General features: G+C 40.2%; 1 protein-coding gene across 1 annotated transcript in view; it reads left to right on the top strand.

Moving 5' to 3' along the window:
- Positions 1 to 15,535: 15,535 nt before the first annotated feature.
- The window catches only part of DCTN4 (dynactin subunit 4), a 31,292-nt gene continuing 26,448 nt past the window's right edge, over positions 15,536 to 20,379 (top strand). The window contains exons 1-2 of the mRNA XM_059917519.1: positions 15,536 to 15,695; positions 18,149 to 18,219. Of these exons, the coding sequence (XP_059773502.1) occupies positions 15,561 to 15,695; positions 18,149 to 18,219 (206 nt within the window). The 5' untranslated portion in view covers positions 15,536 to 15,560. The remainder of the gene's footprint in view (positions 15,696 to 18,148; positions 18,220 to 20,379) is intronic.

Raw genomic sequence — 20,379 nt, 5'->3', positions numbered from 1 at the left:
GTTTATAATACCTACAAATTGTAAGTCTCAAAAGAAAGAATGAAATATGTTAAAACTTTTGACAAAATTGGCTCAGCTTTAATGCGTTTACTCATAGGACTTGTTATAAAGGTCTGTGCTGCGGGCTTCCCTGGTGGCGCAGTGGTTGAGAATCCGCCTGCCAATGCAGGGAACACGGGTTCGAGCCCTGGTTTGGGAGGATCCCACATGCTGCGGAGCAGCTGGGCCCGTGAGCCACAACTGCTGAGCCTGCGCGTCTGGAGCCTGTGCTCCGCAACAGGAGAGGCTGCGATGGTGAGAGTCCCGCGCACCGCGATGAGGAGTGGCCCCCGCTTGCCGCAACTGGAGAAAGCCCTCACACGGAAACGAAGACCCAACTCAGCCATAAATAAATAAATAAAAATTAAAAAGGAGATTTAAAAAAAAAAAAAGGTCTGTGCTGCAAATTGTTATATTAATACAAGAGTAGAACTTGATTTTTTTCCTTTATGTTAAAATGACAAACTAGTCTTGGACTATTCAGTTTGTTATCAACAAGAGATAGTAAAAGTTATTTTTAACTTCTGTGTAATCTGCCCAAATATCAGATATTATATATCTGACCAGAAGAACTGTCTGTACTTTCTGCTGACTTTGTCATGGCCTTGGTTATTTCAAAACAAAAAAAAACAGTAGCAGAAATTCCTCATTTCTTAGATAGTTGAAGTTCCTTGTAATTATACCTACAGTTATGTTTATTTAGCACCAGTGTATTGTCACACTGGTTAATAGATAGCCAAGCTACAACCATTCATTGTTCCTAGGCATCTAGGCTTCCATCTTAAGCTGTTGATGGTTTTTTGAAAATTCTTTACAATATTACCTTCCCAAGATCTATCCTGTAGTTTATAAAAATGTAATTATTAATGTGTTTTTACATGTCAAACCATCTTTGTTGCTTCCTAGATGACTAAAATACCAAAGGCTTGGCCTCTTACCATATAACCCATGATGTGTCATTCACAATCAGGAGGGATAGTAAAGTTAATTAGCTGAGTTTAATATGCTCTATATTTCTTTTTTTTTAAATATTTATTTATTTGGCTGCGCCAGGTCTTAGTTGCAGCATGCGGGATCTTTGTTGCAGTATGTAGGGTCTAGTCCCTTGGCCAGGGATCAAACCCAGGCCCCCTGCATTGGGAGCGTGTAGTCTTAACAACTGGACCACCAGGGAAGTCTCGGTATGCTCCATATTTCTTAATTGGCTTAATCCTGTTGTAGGATATGCATTAAATATTAAGCCCACAAACTGGGACAAGCTGTCCCATCAAAAAAATAATTTCTATCTTCCCTATGTTCATCTTTTAAAGTAGATTTGTCAGTATCCCCATGTCCACAGTATATTCTTGCCTTTGAGGAAACACTGACAAAGTCCACAACCTAATAGGATTTTACTCTCCTCTATTCTGATGTAGTTGTTTTCTCTAATAAATTGATAAAGCCTTCAGTCTAATCAAGATCAAGTGACTTTTGCTTTCCTTGCATGCTTACCTCAAGTCTTCTGCTGCATGTAAAGTCTTCAACATAGGACAGTCCAAATGACTTGGTGGGAAAGATTGCACCAGGTACTCTTAACTGGAATAGACTTATAGTGCTAGGCTTCTCCACATAAGCTGACATTGCAACCACAAGTAGATATCTATATCTATATCAGGATTTCTAGGACTCTTGTTAGTCCAGAAGTGAAAACTTCATGGAAGTATACTTCTGGTCCAAGATTTGTGAGTCAAGAATAAATCACATAAGCCTAATAAGTTGATGAGGGGAACATAATTGTAGATTGTGGTTATGCATTGTAGAATATTGTTGCTGGACTATTTTTAATGTTTTGTATTTGATATACCTATGAGGATGTCCTTGTTTTCTCTGTTGCTTCTTTGCTTTCTTCCTGATCTATCTCTAACCCTCAGTTTAGCAAGGTACGCTTATACAAACTAAAAGGAAATATTTTTAAATGATATTTTGTTCCCACTGATCCCTCGAAGTTCAAATGTGAATACTTTCTCTGAGCCCCTAGTAATGTAATTATTTGCAAAGAATAACCACCAAGATTCAAAGAAGCTGCCCTTAATCTTTATCAGGCTGCAATTGGACAAATCTATTATAAAAACAAAGCCATCCAAAGAGTTTTATATTTGAGAAAATATGATTGTGTAACCATTAAGGAACAAGAGTTGTACCTCCTTGTGGAAGCAAGACTATGAAGTCCTCCCAGGAGACTGGCCTGATAAACCTATTTTATGGCTTACAGAGCCCAGCATTATGCTAGTAAGATAGTAAGAATTTCACTTGCTGGCAGGTCAGGAACTTTAGCAAATGTTGAGGACCTCGAGAAAAGATGAATTCACTTATTTTTAGGGACTTCAAGTAAAGCCTGATAGAGGTTAATTTCTTAGCTTTGGTTTTCTCATACTGGAATAGATGAGCAAAGAAGAGCAATTTTTAAACATCAATCATTAAATGATTGAAATATTAACACTAGAAAATATTACTTGATACAAAAGAAAACAGTAAAGGAGGAATAAAAGAACAAAAATACATATGAGATATTTAAAAAATGAAATGGTACTTGTAAATCCAATTATATTAAAAGAGCCACATTTTATAATGGGTCAATCCGTCAGGAAATTTTAAACATATATGCGCCTAGCAACAAGGCCACACACACACAAAAACACCATGACCAAGCGAGACTTATTCCAGGAATGCAAGGTTGTTTAACATCCAAAAATCAATGTAATATGCCACATCAAGAGACTAAAGGACAAAAATAACATGATCATCTCAATAGACACAGATCTGATGCAATTTTATGAACACCCCAAGTGTATTTTTTGTAGAAATGGACAAGCTTATAAATTAAATTCATATGAAAATGCAAGGTACCCCAAGTAGCCAAAACAGTGTTAAAAAAAGAATAAAGTTGGAGGATTCCCACTTTCCAGTTTCAAAACTTACAAGGCTACAGTAATTAAAACAGTGTAGTACTGGAATAATGATAAGCATATAGATCAATGGAATAAAAGTGAGAGTCCAGAAATAAACCCTCACATTTACAGTCAATTGATTACAAGGGTGCCAAAACAATTAAGTGGGAAAAGAAGAGTCTCTTCAAAAAAAGTGCTGGGAAAACTGGATATCCAAGTGCCAAAGAATAAAATTGGATTCCTACGGATCACAGGCATAAATGAAAGAGTTAAAACTGTAAAACTCTAAGAAGAAAACATAGAATAAATCTTCATGACGATACAATGGAATATTACTCAGCAACAACAAAAAAAAGAAGTACCGGTGCAGACTTCAACATGAACCTTGAAAATGTTATGCTAAATGGAAGATGCCAGCCACAAGGACCACATGTTATATGATTCTATTTACATAAAATATCAAAAACAGGTAAGTCAATAGAGATGGAAAGATTAATGGTTTCCTAGGGCTGGGGGTAGTGAGGGGGTGGGGAGCAGCATATAAAGAATGTGGGATTTCTTTCTGGGATAATGAAAATCTTCTGAATTGATTGTTATGATAATTGCACAGCTCTGTGAACATACTAAAAGCTGATGGATTGTATACTTTAAATGAATGAATTGTATGATATGTGAATTATATCTCAATCAAGTTAAAAATATGTGTGGAATGATAGTGGGTAATGAACATTCAATCCTAGTTCTTTACGAAATCTCCAAACAGAAGTCAATCCTCTGGCTGTAGTAGTTGTTCAGTACTCATGCTCTAGATTTGCTGACCATACAACAATGAGGCATCTATGCACATGAGTCAGGTCAAATATCCCCAGCATATAATGAAATCAGCCATTTTTGTGATCATAAATAATTTTTGAAGTTTGTAGTCATAGAGGTGGACTGATAAGAAAACTTATCCAGAACTCAGATATAAACCAAAAGGATAACCAGATGTCTTGTCAACATCATACAAGAGCATGGCCTAACAAGCCTGCTTAAAGATCATCTGACTCTCTAGAAATATGTACGTTTGTTTGATTTACTATTTACTGTTCTTTGTGGGGGGTTTTTGTTTGTTTTTTTGAAGATGTTTTTGATGTGGACCATTTTTAAAGTCTTTATTGAATTTGTTACAGTATTGCTTCTGTTTTATGTTTTGGGTTTTTTGGTCGCAAGGCATGTGGGATCTTAGCTCCCTCACCAGGGATCGAAACTGCACCACCTGCATTGGAAGGCGAGGTCTTAAACACTGGACCCCCAGAGTCCCCACTGGTCCCTTACTGTTAATTAGGGTCCAGACATTTTACAGCTCTGTAAAGTTAGATGCTAACTTGTAGAAAATTTGATAAGGTACAGTTCGTTTGTTTGGTTGATTGGTTGTTTGGTCGTTTGGTTGGTTGGTTTGTCTAGTAGAGATGCAAATTATTTCTATCTGATAGAAAAGATAACCCCAAAAGTTGTGTTTTTATTGCCTTATATGGTATTAACCAATTTTGTACCTAACATCAATATTTTGTCAGCATTCTTTGTCATCCTACTATTTCCTCCGTTAAACATCTAAATAAAACTTTGATACACACTCACTATATGTATGAATATTTTTAACATTTTCAAAATTATACTTGGACAAACTATTTGGAGAGAACACAGCGTTAGAAACAGATCCTGGTTCTGGCACTTACTAACTGTGTGACTTGGGCACAGTATTTAATGTCTATGAGTCTCAGTTTTCTCTTCTACAAACTGTGAATGCAGTGCCTACCTCCAGGGGTTTTAGTGAACATGAAATAGGATCAACTCATGAACGTGAAAGAGCTTATGACTGATAACACTGCTTATTTGTATACATAGTAAATATGAATTTTATATTCATCTATAGGTTTTTCTCCTGGGCCCTAAAGTAGATGTTTTTCTTGCCTTATAGAGCATCAACCCATTTTGCATCTAATTTATCAATCTTATTTCAGCATCCTTTGTCATCCTATTGGTTGACTGATACTATTTACAGTTCTTCAATTCCTGAATTTTTGATAAATTAGGACACTGCTTGTACAAAATTAAAGGGAAAACTAAAGATCGTCTAATCTAATCCCCTCATATAGATGGGGAGAATAAACTGAGGCTCAGGGAGGGTGAGTGACTTCCCAAGGTCACTGGCAATTGTCAAAGCCAGACATGAACCCAGGACTGTCTGAATACAGAGCCTAAATTCTCTGTCACTCTGTGCTATGATTTTGGCCAGGGTCTGATTTTATCAAGGCCCTAAGTTCATAACTCTTATTGCAATATTTTCTTTTCTATCACCAGCACTTGGTACAGAATAATGTTCCCTCTGTTGAATGAATGAATGATGGATGCTGAGAGATCAACCAAGGCTTCTCTTTCCAGGTCTGATGTTCTGCCTAAAGGCAAAGTTCAATGCTTGAAAACATCGTATTAGTCAGGATTCTCCAAAGAAACAGAACCAATTGTGTGTGCGTGTGTGTATTGTAAAGAGATATGGGGGGAAAGAGATTGATTTATTTTAAGGAATTTGCTCACATGAATGTGGAGGCTGACAACTTCAAAATCTGTAGGGTAGGACAGCAGGCTGGAGGCCCAGGGAAGTGTTGATGCTTCAGCTCAAGTCCAAAGGCCATCTGCTGGCAGAATTCCCTCTTCCTCAGAGGTGGACAGTCTTTTTCTTAAGGCCTTCGACTGATTGGATGGGGCCCACCCACATTATGGAGAGTAATCTGCTTTACTCAAAGTCTACTTATTAAAATGTCAATCTCATCTAAAAAGATACCTTCATAGCAGGACACGCCTGGTGGGCCAGTGGGTAAGACTCTGCACTCCCAATGCAGGGGGCCCGGGTTCGATCCCTGGTTGGGGAACTAGACCCTGCATGCATGCCACAACTAAAAGATCCCACATGCCGCAACGAAGATCTCACGTGCCGCAACTAAGATCCAGCGCAGCCTAAATAAATAAATAAAGCTTCCTCCCTGGAGGCTGTAAGTACCTTGAGAACCTGATTTCATTTGTCTCTGCCTCTCCTGTGCCTGGCATGGTTCTTGCCACAGAGTAGATGCTTAATAAATGTTTGCTGACTTGAGATGAAAAAAAAAAAAACCTTCATAGCAATACCAAGAAGTGTTTGACCAAGTATCAAGGTACCATTTCCCAGTTAGGCTGATGCATAAAATTAGTCATCACATATGTGTTCCCACAGTCCGAAGGAAACCTTAACTAGGTAATTGCGTGTGTGTAGAATATAAGATTCCTCTCAGCTTCTAAAGCAGACCAGAAAAATACAGAATTGCAAGAAACCAGGATCTAGAGATGGGGGGTTCATGGAGGCCATGCGGACTCTGAGCAAAGCTCCATGATACACTGGGACAGAGCAAGCCATCTTGAGGGCCAACCTAGAACCAAAGAGTGTCAGCCAAGGAGAGGCAACTCTGAGTTCACTCTAAGAAACAATTTTTTTAGAGCTGTCTGAAAATGGAACAGAATAAGCTTTCTTGGGGTGTTCATGAGCTCCCTACACTGGAGGCACACAAGCAGAGGATTCCACTGGAATGGTGGAGGGCCAGGGAGACAGAGGGAAGTGAGTGCAGCATGGGCACAAGGTAATGGGCACGAAACTGGCACTAAATCATACTACATCATGGCTTCTTCTGCTGGCTCTATCACTAGTTTGCTATGTGATCTTCAATGAGTCCCTACCCCTCTCTAGGTCTTTTGACCCCAAAAGTGAAAAAAAAGGAGTTAAATTAGATATTCTTTGAAGTCACTTACACTTCCAAAATCCCTTTAAAGCTAAGACTCACAGATCATAAAATGACTACCATTTTGAGTTAAAAGCATGTGAATGTGAGGTGATCCATCTTGTTCCACATATGGTTATGTCCTGGCTCAGACATAAGCTCCCTCTTCCCAGGCCCCTGTACAGCTCAGTTCTTTCCAGGAAATCCGGAACTGGGCACCAGGACTCCTGAGATCACTGTGCTCCCTCCCTTCCCCTTCTCCCCTGAAAAAATTCCCAAGGTCTTTTTGCTCTACACATCCTTGGGCAAAATGCCTTCTTACTTTTTGGGGAAGCCCCACTTGCTTGCTAATTCTCTAAAGAAATATGCTTTTAGCCTGAAAACTAGATGCAGGAATTTTTTAAATTACAACTTTTTTTTTTTTTTTTTTTTTTTTACTGTAGCTGAAAGAACTAATTGAACTAATGATTAGGCAAGAAGGTAAAATGATGGAACTCTCCAAACACGTGGAATTTGAGATTAAACAAGTTTCTGAGCAGACAGGAAGAAAGAAAAGGAAATGAAAGTTTCTGTTTTATAGCTTTCAAGCAGAATGATGGTCACATGGTCTCGTTAATGTGGTTATAATTATTTGAATCAATTCTCATGGCTTAATTCAAAAGTGTTCAATTATCACACAGTCATGTAGCTGAGAGAAAAGAGAATGCCTATTACTGCAAGATATCTCAGTCCAGTTGGACTAATTTTTGATGTAAACTGTGAGCTCAAGAAAAATATATGTAATAAAAGCCTTTGCCTTTTTTTTCCCCAAAAAAGATTACTTACTTAAAAGACATTGCTTTAAGAGCACGTACCGTGTAGCTAGGATTTTACATGCATCATACCACTTATTCCTTGTAACAATTCTATGGTGAAAATGTTATTAACTTAACCTCCCAAAGAAGATAAGTTAACTTGTCTAAGATAACCCAGCCATTAAGTGGCAGAACTGACTCTAAATGTCCTGCACCTAACTGACTCTTACTGAGTTAAGTCCTCTCTATGCCTCTGTTTTCTAATCCATGAACTGGAGTAATTCCTGTTGTAGTTAGTGCACAGTCAGACCATTAGAGGCATGACAGTGATAGAGGGTAGAGGACAGTAATTGTGAGAATCAAAATGAAAAATTGTTTTGAAATCCAAATGGTGCTTCTAAATTTTACAGAGTATTGGTAAATATTACTTAGCTACTTTAGATATGCATGTAAGTTTTATTTGTCCCTCCAGATTCACCCTCCACACACTTCTCCATTCTGCATTGTACACGGGGAGGTGCATCTGTACCACATCTATCCCACATCAATGGGCCCTGTAGGAGACACTGTCAATACCTTACTCAAATCCTTTGGACCTCACCCACTTCTGTTCTCCACAGACTTCCAACTGCTACTATCTGCACCTTTGTGTCTGAGGGCTTTTCCCAGAACCACACAAGGCCAGTCTGCCAGCCTGGCATTCCATACATACCCAGGAATTAACACCCATCCCCAGGAGCAGCTCTCGATCAAAGACTGTAGAGCTACAGTATAAATACCCCAACTCCCTCACCCTTTGATGGAATTATTTTTTTAACAGCAAAATTGTTGGAACCATTTTGAGGCATGTGTTTATATTGTTTTCCTGAGTTTCTCTATGGGACTCAGCTCCAGTCACCCACTCTGATAACTGGTTTAATAACACAATCTTATTGGCTACCTTCTCTTCCCTGTATCACTTCCTCACTCCTCTAATAGTTTACCCTAAACCTCTCAAATAAATGACTTACTTAAACCCTTATTGCATAGTCTGCTTCTAAGGGAACCCAAACTAACATAGGTTTCCTTGATGTCTGACTTTCTGCTGGGTTTAGCTAAGAGGGAAGAACCAGCAGGAACTGAGGTGTTTTGCATTCTACGCTCTACCCCCAGGATGTCAATGCCTGGCTCTGTCCTGTACCCAAAGGTCCAACTCCTGTCAGGGGCCTTCTTCACACAGTTCTCTCTGTCTCCAGATCCCAGCAAGTGCTCCCTCCCCTTACCCTGTCAGGCCTCAGGCTACAAACAGAAGCCCACCTCCACTAGCCCTGGGGTACGGCAGTATTCCTTGTGATTACCCTCCACCCCATTCACCCTTTTTGCAAATAGTCCCTTCATTAAATGTTCCTCAAATTCCAAGTTTAGTCCATGATCTGTTCCTGTTTGTACCACAAGCGGTTCAGCAGGTTTGATGACTTCTGGGTTTGGCTACAGATAGTTGGGTGAGGTGAAGTACACAAGGTGATGCAAGGATGGTAGAGGGGGCAGAGATGAAAGGACAAGTGTACAGTGCAACAAAGGTTAACTGTTGTGGTGGGAAGGGAAACTGGTTATATTAGTTATCTTATTGCTGTGTAACAAAGTATCTCAAAATTTAGCAGCTTATCAGAAGAAAAAGAAAACACTAACTTGAAAAGATATCTGCACCTCTGTGTTCATTGCAACATTACTTACAATAACCAAGACATGGAAAAAGTTGTTTCCATGGGTGAATGGATGAAGAAAATGTGAAAGATATGTATGTATGTGTGTGTGTGTGTGTGTGTGTGTGTGCGTGTGTGTGTGTATATATATATATATATATATTATATATATTATATATATAATATATATAATATATAGAATGGATTTCATGTAATCTTGGCCAAGTTACATAACATTTTTTTTAAAACTGAAGTATAGTTTATTTATAATATTGTGTTAGTTTCAGGTTTATAGCAAAGTGATTCAGTTATATTTTTTCAGATTATTTTCCATTATAGGTTATTACAAGATATTGAATATTGTTCCCTATATTATACAGTTAATCCTTGTTGCTTATCTATTTTATATATAGTAGTTTGTACCTGCTAATACCATACTCCTAATTTATCCCTCCCTCCCTCCCTTTCCCCTTTGGTAATCATAAGTGTTTTCTTTTCTTTTTTTTTTTTCTTTTTAACATCTTTATTGGAGTATAATTGCTTTACAATGGTGTGTTAGTTTCTGCTTTATAACAAAGTGAGTCAATTATACATATACATATGTCCCCATATCTCTTCCCTCTTGCATCTCCCTCCCTCCCACCCTCCCTATCCCACCCCTCTAGGTGGTCACAAAGCACTGAACTGATCTCCCTGTGCTATGCGGCTGCTTCCCACTAGCTATCTATTTTACGTTTGGTAGTGTATATATGTCCATGCCACTGTCTCACTTTGTCCCAGCTTACCCTTCCCCCTCCCCATATCCTCAAGTCCATTCTCTAGTAGGTCTGCATCTTTATTCCCATCTTGCCCCTAGGTTCTTCTGATCATTTTTTTTCTTTCTTTTTTAGATTCCATATATATGTGTTAGCATACGGTATTTGTTTTTCTCTTTCTGACTTACTTCACCCTGTATGACAGACTCTAGGTCCATCCACCTCACTATAAATAACTCAGTTTCGTTCCTTTTTATGGCTGAGTAATATTCCATTGTATATATGTGCCACATCTTCTTTATCCATTCATCTGTTGATGGACACTTAGGTTGCTCCATGTCCTGACTATTGTAATTAGAACTGCAATGAACATTTTGGTACATGACTCTTTTGGAATTATGGTTTTCTCAGGGTATATGCCCAGTAGTGGGATTGCTGGGTCGTATGGTAGTTCTATTTTTAGTTTTTTAAGGAACCTCCACACTGTTCTCCATAGTGGCTATATCAATTTACATTCCCAATAAATTAGTAAATTAGGTCACACTAGGTTAGGAATATCATTGGGGACACACAAAGAATTGCCAGGAGTCCATGGGCACATTCAGTTGTAAAGAAACCAATTTCTAGACTCTTGACTTCCTAAAATGATGAGCCTGAGAACACTGTCTCCTTTCCAACCTCCTCTTTCTCAACAGCCCTTCTCTCATTTTACTGAAAAAAACACATTCCTCTTTCCCCGCTACCCCTCATGTGGCTAATCTGACCTTGGTGCATTGCCCCAAGGGACAGAAGCCTCTGAGTACCAAACAACAGGACCAGCCAAAATAAGGGTGTTGATGTGGAAAAATGAATGACCCTAATCTCTGCTTAACAAGACCTTTTGCAACACAGGAGGTTTATAATTCTTTGCTTTCAACAAAATTGCTGAAGTAACTAATGGAATTGTCAGCTAATAAATCATGAAAATTAATTTTTGAGGCTCATGATGGAATTTTTGGTACATAACTCAGAGGAAATACAAAGAATTGTGTGACAATGCTGTGAGAAAAACTTTTCATTTCCTTCTACCTATTCATGTGAACAAAACTTCTTAGCATTTACATTTTTTCAAAGTGAAAGAATCAAAATAAAACTGATACTGAACCCTGTCTCAAAAAAAAAAGTAGCAGCTTAAAACAAACATTTAATATTTCACAGTTTCTGAGGGTCAGGAGTCCAGGAGCTGCTTAGGTAGGTGGTTCTAACTCAGGGTCTCTCAAGAGATTAAAGTCAGGCTGTCAGCTGGGTCTGTAGTCATCTCAATACTTGACTGGAACAGGAGAATCCACTTCCAAGCTCATTCACTAGTTGTTGGCTGGCCTTGGTCCTCATTGGCTGTTGGTGGAGGTTTCAGTTCCCTACCGCATAAGCCTCTCCATAGGGCTGCTCACAAAACGGCAGCTTGCTTTTCCCAAACAAGTGATGTAAGGGAGCACCCAACACAGCAAGAGGGCGCCCATCATAGAAACCACAGACTTTCATAATCTAACCTCAGAAGGGTCACCACCACTTCTACTGTATGCTATTGGTCTCACAGACCAACCCTGGTACAATGTGGAAGGGGAATACACAAGGGTATAAATACCATTGAAGGACAAGTTGCAGGCTGGCTTCTACAGGTGGTCAAGAGAAACAAAACATCCCATTGAACTTCCCTGGGAGGCCAGAAAGATCCTCTCATGTAAACTGACAGCTCAAAGTCTAAAAGAGCTTCCCAGAAATGAACTGTAAGAGGCACTCAAGAGGCACAGATGAGAGTGTGGGCAAGACTGGAGATCCCAATCATCCAAACATAATAAAAGAAATCAACTTAGTTAGTGCTCATTAAGTAAGCTGGAGATCCATGTAACTTCAGACAAACACTTCCTCTCTCTGAAACTGTTTTCTCACTTGTAAATGAAGGGACTGGACTAAACTCTGTGGCCGAATAACAAATACGTAGCAACTTATCATGTTCTGTGCTCTACCCACTTTAACTTTTAACTCATTTTTCCTGCATGGCGAAAGGCAAAGCTCATTTGGAAGAGCCCTCGGCACCATTGCAAATGTGTTGGGTGCTCCCACACCAGTTTCCTATTCTCAGCCTGAGCTGGAGCTCCGAAGATGTGATCATGTGTTTAGTAATGGGCTGGCTCTTTCTCTGGGCTTCTTGTGAAATATGCTTCCCTGTGTGGCAATCACCGTGCTTTTTGACTTGGAACAAAGTAAACTAGAGGCTAAACAAGTTAGCTTCATCTGCTTCCCTTAAATATGAAAGTGTCTGATCCTTTCTGTGATGTTTTTATTTTGACCTCCGGGAAAAGAGAGAGTCTTGATAATTTCTGAGGAAATAAACTCCCAGCGGCTGAATTTGGCTAAACCATGAAATGGATTTTCCCCCAGCCTAACAAGGGCATCTCTGCTGAGACTCCAAACTACCCTTCATATGACAGTCTATGTACATGTCTTCCCAGGGTTGGGCATTGGGAAATCCTGTGAGCTCTACTTCAAAATATAGTCAGAATCCCTAGTCCATGGCACTGTTGCCTGTTGCCTGGTCACTGCAGTAATCTCCAAACTCACCCCCTGCTTCTATCCTTGTCCCTCTACAGTCCATTCCCAAAACAGCATCCAGAGTGACCCTTGTTAAATGTAGGTTAGATCATATCACTGTTCTGTGTGAAATCCTATAATGGCTCCCCACTTCCTTCACAGCAAAATACAAAGTCCTTAAAATGCCTTCAAGATCCTGCATGAGCTGCACCCCCATTACCTCTGGGACTTCAGCCCCTGTACCTCTCTCCCTTGCTCACTCCTTACCAGCCCCACTACCTCCTTGCTGTTCCTCAGTTAGGCCTTAGAGACTTTGCTGAGACTCCGCTTGGAAGGCTCTTCCCCAGATGGCCACCCGGCCCTCTCCCCACCTCCTTCAAATCTTTGTTCCTATCTTACCTTCTTATGAGGCCAACCCTGACCACCCTATTTAAAATTGTGACCAGTTTCCTTCCCCTATTTCTTCCTTTACCTTCTGAAAGAAGGAGTTACCTAAAGACCAAAAAGAAAAAAAAATTTAGTTACTGGATTCCATCTGCAGCAAGTTCCAGATAGTTGAAGATAGTATATTGAGTTAGGCTGGAATTCAATTTTCAATTCTCTTTTATTCAATTCAACAAACAATACACTGGTAGTCTCCCAGAAGCAAGCTTTAGGGTTGGATGGTGAATTGTGGAGAGATGGAGGTCCAGCAAAGTGTAGTGAAGGCAATAAACTTGGAACAAAGACCTGCATTCAAACCCTAGCTTCACCTCTAACTTCCTTTGGGAACCTGGGCAAGTCTCTTCCCTACTCTGGGCTTCAGTTCTCCATCTTGAAAATAAGGGGAGGGAACTAGTTAGTCTCTAAGGTCACGTTTGGCTCTATAGCTCCATGACTTTACCCTTATTTCACAGAGAGCTATGGTCTCTTGTGTCAGTTGCGAGTTCTCAGGGGTGAGTGGGCACAGAGAGTGCATGGCCACCAGCTATCCCTTATAAGCCAGCACCTCAGGGGCCTGAGGTCTGCCTTAAGCACTAGCAGCAATTGGGTAATAGCTGCAGTGGTTAACCTGAAGTCACCCTGTGCATCCTCCAGCCGAAAGAGGATGCCCGTCTCACCTCCCTGCATCCTCAGCAGAACACAGAGGAAGTGTTCCATGGTGCCACAGAATTAGCATTAGCTTCCGGTTAGTCTACTAAGCAGAGAAGGGGGGGCGGGAACAAGCCTTGGTTAGGTTTGAGGTATGCTTGGGAAATTACTGTTGAAGCCAAGCAGAGAGCATTCTAGAGGTGTGAAACTCATGTGCCCATAATGGGAATGATGCAATTCCAGCAAAGTTCCAGGGCAAAAATGAGTAGGCTATCAATTAATGTTCCACTTTCCTTTGCATTTGCTTTCTTCTCTTTCTAAGTGTTGTTAGAAGAGCAACTGGTTTCTTACTCTGCTGTGAATATAAGTGAACTGCTGTAGTGTGCAGGGAACTGCATTTATGGAATTAGAAAACAGAATACTGTACCAGGAGTGAGAAAACCTGGGGCATGTTCCTGGGGCGTGTTGACGCTCAGGACCTCATTTTCAACATTTGAAAAATACAAGTATTGAACTAGGATCTTTCTAGTATATGATAATTCTAAGGTATCCAGTCCACTACCCCAGGAGGCTATAGCAGGCGTCAGCAAACTCCAACCCGTGGCTGTTGTCTGTTTTGGTAAAACCTGCCAGCACCACTGAAGCAGGCTGGCCCTGTGAGCCTCAGAAACCAAGCCAGGTATCCTCCTATGACTCACTTTCTCCCTCTGCTCCCAGTGCCGGTCTGCAGTGCCAGTGCCTGTGCCTTGCTGCTGTCCAGGGCCCAGGCTGGTCCCTACCTACACACTGGGGATTCTGCTACTGGTGACTACCAGTCACAGAGCAGAGGAATCTCAGTCTGCCCCAGTTGAGATGGCCAGGCTTTCTTGGGAGAAGAGAAGGGCACCCGGATCTCAGTTTCCTGCACTGTAAAATAGAGATAATGATACTACCTGCCTTTTGAAGTTCTGGTGAAAATTAAATGAGGCAATGTATGTATAGTTTTGACACAGTGTTCTGCATTCAATTAAGTGCTCAATAAACATCAACTAATATTACTATTCAGTTCTATTTCTTCTCAATCACCAACTCTAATATCAGATAGGCAATAATACAACACTAGTACAAAGAGAAAAGCACTGAACTGATGGCAGGTAACATGGGCTCCAGTCTCTGCCAGCCCAGCTCTAAGTGGTTATTTTACATGTCTAAGCTTTAGTTTATGCACTAGAAAAATGTAAACGACACCTAGCAACATTGTTCATTCATTGATTCCACTCCTTCATTAGGCAATACTTATTGAACACCCAGAGTATAGACTTAGTCCTAATGCTAAATATGCGAAACCCGAAAATGAATGAGATATGGCTTCTGCGTGGAGGAGCTCAATCTAAGAAACTTCAAACGAGATAACGTCCGTGAAAGTTTCCTATAGGTCAGCAGCAAGACTGTCAGAAGCAAGTGCTGGTGTGGACTCTTAGTTTTCCAGTTCCAAGGAAACTCTGTCTCAGAGACCCTCCCTAACTTCCGGATGTTTGTCTGGAAGGTGAGGGCGGTAGAGGCAGTGTTAAATAAAACGGAAGAGCAGCCTTCCTTTCTGTTAGATACAAAGGAAAGGAGCGCACTGAGTCTGTCTGGATTTCTTCTGCGACTCCGTACTTGTCAAAAAAAGGTCTAAGCTCAGCCCGGACGGCTGACGCTCACAAAAATGGTTGAGGGGGAAGATGCAGGCAGGGGGAAACAAAAAAACAAAAAAACAAACAAACAAAAAAAAAAAAAACCTGGATCCCCAGCTGAGCATGCGCACTTTGACTTTCTTCCGGCGCAAAGCCCCCCTAGCTCGGAAACCTTACGTCAAAGTCTACGTTGAAAGACACAGGGAGGGAAGCCAGGGAAACGCTGACTCTCGAGTCACGTGATGCGACGAGAGCGTCGTTGACTCCTCCCCCTCAAGATGGCGTCGTTGCTGCAATCGGAGCGGGTTCTCTACGTAGTCCAGGGAGAAAAGAAGGTTCGGGCCCCGCTCTCGCAGCTTTACTTCTGCCGCTATTGTAGCGAGCTGCGGTCGCTGGAATGTGTGTCTCACGAGGTAATGCAGTCGTCCCATGAAGAGTGTGTGTGTGGGGGGAGGGGGGAAGGCGGTTCCTGCTAGTCACCGAGCCCAGCGGGTGGTAATTTTCCTAGCATGTTGATTGGCTCTGCCTTCCGTCACTCAGATTTGCCTGTGATTTAATTTGCTTATACGTACGTAATTTGTCACTTGGAAAGGAGGAGCGGCCTTGGGTGGGGCTGAGCGGCCCTTCTGTTCTAGAGCGCCCTCTGGGACAAACTTGACTTTGGGGACCCTGGCCATCTCCTGGGGCGGGGGTTGGTAATTGGGTGGGTCAGGGGAAAAAAGGTATGGGGGTGCTTAGTTCAGGCCACTTGAGGGGCGAGGTATCGTCTTTCCAGCATTGACTGAGGGAGTGGGGAGGTCCGCGGGCATTCTCATCCAAGCCCCTCCCATCCTGGAAGTTCTGCCCCAGCTTGGGCAGAAACTGGGCCTTCTAACAACTGCCTTGTTCTGTTTCCTGACCCAGCCCAAGGCCTGCAGCAGATAAGAGGTTGGGATGGGGTGAGCTGAGTGAAAAGCGCTTACAATAGGGTCTGTCGTTTAAGAAGCTCGAAGTGTTACATTCATGGCGCTTCTCCTGAGGGTACATTTCTGACTTTCACTGGCGCAAGTGGGCGTTGGAGGCGGGATTGCTCAAAATGTAAAAGACCCCCGGAAAAAAAATCACCAAATAACAAAACCCCAGAACTTCTGCAGCACTTGGAGCATGCTGTTCGTTCAGTAGGCTCTGCGGATTAAAAGACGCGTTAAGACGTAAATCTTGCTGTTGAGTAACTTGCAGTCTCGTGAAGGAAAAGCTGATTAGTAATAATACATAGTTAATGCTTATTCAGTACTTTCTATATGCCACGTGCTTTACATAATCTTTAATCATCCTACAAATTAGAATGGATACCTTTTTTAAAAAACCACTTTACAGTTAAAGAAAGAGGCACATAATGTTTGCGCTGGGTCACACAGCCAAAAATTTGTGGTTGGGAGGGGGGCACCAAGATTTGAAACCAAGCAGCCTGATTCAGAGGACTTCAGTGAGGATCCCTGGACGGTTAAAAATGCATATGAGAATATGTCCTATACTATAAGCCATTTTACACATTATGAATAATTATTATTTTATTGGGAATATTTTTCATACTGTTAAGAATAGTCAGAGAAAGCAGTTAAATAACACAAGAGAAAAATCAGTGCTGTATTATATACATGATTTTTTTTTCTCCATCTCCATTAGCACTTTGTATGCTTATTCTTTGGCAGGTCCTTTCTCTTTAGGATGCTGTCCTAACTCCATCTCCAGAATTTATTGGATTAGATTCTCATTTGGTGATCATTAGGGAGCTGAGTCTCCATGATCTGTAAGGATCTCTTCAGCTAGGACATTCAGTCTGTGACTGCATCTTTTACAGACTGGTGTGCACCTGTGAAATGGAGGCCATTAGGGTGTGGGGAAGGATGATGCTAGTGAAGGCTGAAGCAGTCCAGAAATTTCTAATGACAAGCCTGGGATTGGAGCTTCACATGAAGGGATGAGCATAATTTGGAAAGGGGACGGGGAGGAATGAATTATATTTTGCCTTTTATGATAGTAAGTGCAAATATAAGTTAACAGTATTATATTTTGTGTTCCTGGAGACTTATTTGAGCAGTAACTTTATCTTTTCAAAGGTGGTTCTGTTTATAAGCAGATGATGAAAAAAGAAAACAGTTTCTGTCATAGTATTTATGTTCAAGTGAATCTGTCCATCTGCAGGTGACTAGAGTTCTAGAATTATCAAATAGGATCTACTACATTAAAGAAAATATTTAGTCCTTAAAAAAATACAATGAATTTAATTTTTGTACTATGTTTTTGCATTAAATGCAGTAAGACTATGTTGTTAACTTAGTAGTTTTAATTTGCCATTTAAAAATCTCTAATTGGTTGGCTACAGCTGACTTTGTAAATGTTAATGTATGCTTTTCTTCAGTGAACATGTAATACCTCAGTAATGGGAAAACTTTTAAAATCTCTTAACAGTTTGTGTGGTCAAGTTATTGCAGTCACACAAAGCTAGACTAGATAGAAGGATATTTGATCACAGCCTCATAAATTGGGTTATTTTATTTGTTAATCTATTTAGATTATCATAGAGATCTTCTTTTACATAAACATGTTTTAACACGTCTAATACATAAAACCCTGATGAAAGGGAATAGGAAAGACCAGAAAGGAAAAATAGAAGGATTTCAGGAAATCCAGAGGTTAAGAAAACAACAGGTGATTGAAGAATAAACCCGATGCTGAAAACAGCCCAGGTTCTTTGCCAGATCAATGATCTCTCACCTCTGCTGCAGAATAATGTATTTTAAATTTCACTAATTGGCATAGACATATATACAAGCCAAGCTAAATGTCTTTTCCTCCGATTTTTTGATTTCTTGTTTCTTTCTAGGTGGACTCTCATTATTGTCCCAGTTGTTTAGAAAATATGCCATCGGCTGAAGCCAAACTAAAAAAGAATAGGTAAGACTGGGATCAATTTTTTCTATTTTCCCCAACTATTTTTTTAATAGCTGGTAAAAAAGCACATGGAATTAACTCTCATTTTTAACAAGCTGTTTTTCTTTTTTTAGCATCACTTATGCCAAAGATGAAACTTTCATTTTAAAAAAATAAATTGTATTTTAGAACAGTTTTAGACTTAAGAATTACTGTGAAGATGATACAGAAAATTCCCGTTACTCCTTACCCAGTCTCCCCTATTGTAAATGTCATATATTAGTATGGTATATTTGTCTCAACTAATGAACATTATTGGTAACATTATTATTAAATAAACTCTATATTTTATTTAGATTTCCTCAGTTTTCCCCTAATCTCCTTTTTCTGTTCTAGGATCCTATTCAGAATACCCACATTATATTTAATAGTCATGTCTCTTTAGGCTCCTCTTGCTGTGATATTTTCTTAGACTTTCCTTAGTTTTGAGGAGTACTGGTAAGATATTTTGTAGAATGTCCCTCAATTGGAAGTTGTCTTATGTTTTTCTCATCAGCTGGGGGAATGTGTTGTGGGGAGGAGAAACACACAGGTAAAGTGCATCTCTCATCACATCATATCAAAGGTATATACCACCAACATGACATCACTATTGATGTTAACTTTGATTACCTGGCTTGTGCTAGTGTTTGTCAGGTTTCTCTGATGTAAAGTTTCTCTTTTTTTTTTTTCTTCTCCTTTTCCATATTGTACTCTTTGGAAAGAAAGGCACTGTTATAGCCCACACTTAAATAGTGGGGAGTTATGATCCCCTTCCATGAAGGCTATCTCCATGTATTACTTGGAATTCTTTTGTGTGGAAGATTTTTCTCTTCTCCCCTTTTTATTTATTTAGTCATTTACTTCAAGCAGTATGGGCTTGTGAATATTTATTTTATACTTTAGGTTATAATCCAGTACAACTTTTTTTTTTTTTTTTAACTCAGATTGTTCCAGCTTTGGCCATTGGGACCTCTTTTAGTAGACTTCCGTCTCCCTTTGGCATACCCTCGTCATTATATGGCAGTGAGGAGGAGGGAAGTGTTATTCAATTGTTTGAGAACTTTCTTACTTACTCCAGGCTCATCCTCTATATTTTCTGCTCCAGTCCTAGAATTAGCCATTTCTCCAAGGAGCCCTGGTACCTTTTATTCGAGATTGGTATTGCAAACCAAGATCTAGGTAGTATTAAAAACCAAGATTGGTATTAAAAACCAAGATTTGGTATTAAAAACCAAGATCTGGTACTCACTGCTACTGGTGCCATTTTGGTTTTTAGCATGGTGTGGAAGTCCCTTGTAACCAGTCACACCTCTGTACCTCCATGGATATGAACCACTGTTTTGTCTTTCCTGTCCCGGAGAAACAGCTCCTTGTAAACCAGTTTTGTATGCTTTCCATACATTAATTTTGTCATTTAATCCTCAAAATATCCCTATGAGGTGGGTACTGTTATTGTCCTTATTTGAGGATATTATCTGGTAGCAAAATATCACAGAAAATTGGAGTTATGGAATGGAACGTCAGAACAAGTCCAGGACTGGAGGTGAAATCTTGATAATCTCAGATGGTGGGAAAGTTAAAAGCAACAAGGCATGGGGGAGCCTGTAGGGGAATGTTGAGTGTTTCACTAGGAAGAGTAATGCCTAAAGAGAGCAGAAAGCCCTGAAAATGCCCCGCTTCTGAAACATTTCATCTTGGTAGCATTGTTTGGTATCTGTTTCAGCTCTCTGGCACAGCAAACAAGCAGTTATTTTCCAAACCCAGTTTCACAGCTTATTGTATTGTTGCCTCTCAATTTTCCATTGTGCAATTGGTCTGTCCTCTCTAAAGTCATAAGCTGTGACATTTCTCTGTCCCACAGAAATCTTTGTGGTCTGTAAAAAAGTCTAAAAGTTAACTCCAGACTGTTAACAGTGATTCCCTCTCTGGAGTAGGATTGGGTCATGCTGTGACTCTTCAGGAACTTTGATGATGATTGAATTTTTAAAAATAATTATCGTAATACTTTTGAAATTTTAAAATGAAGTTTGTAGGAGCCTCTTCAGAGTACTTTTTAATTTCTTTTTGCTTGAGAGCCGCCCTTCCCTTATAGTTCTCTCTTGAATTCCTAACATGTAGAACAATGTCTGGCACATAGTAGGT

Source organism: Balaenoptera ricei, chromosome 3, assembly GCF_028023285.1.
Source record: "Balaenoptera ricei isolate mBalRic1 chromosome 3, mBalRic1.hap2, whole genome shotgun sequence".
In the NCBI taxonomy this organism is placed as follows: domain Eukaryota; kingdom Metazoa; phylum Chordata; class Mammalia; order Artiodactyla; family Balaenopteridae; genus Balaenoptera; species Balaenoptera ricei.
The sequence above is the reverse complement of the archived record's forward strand: the minus strand, read 5'-3'. Positions and strand labels throughout refer to the sequence as shown.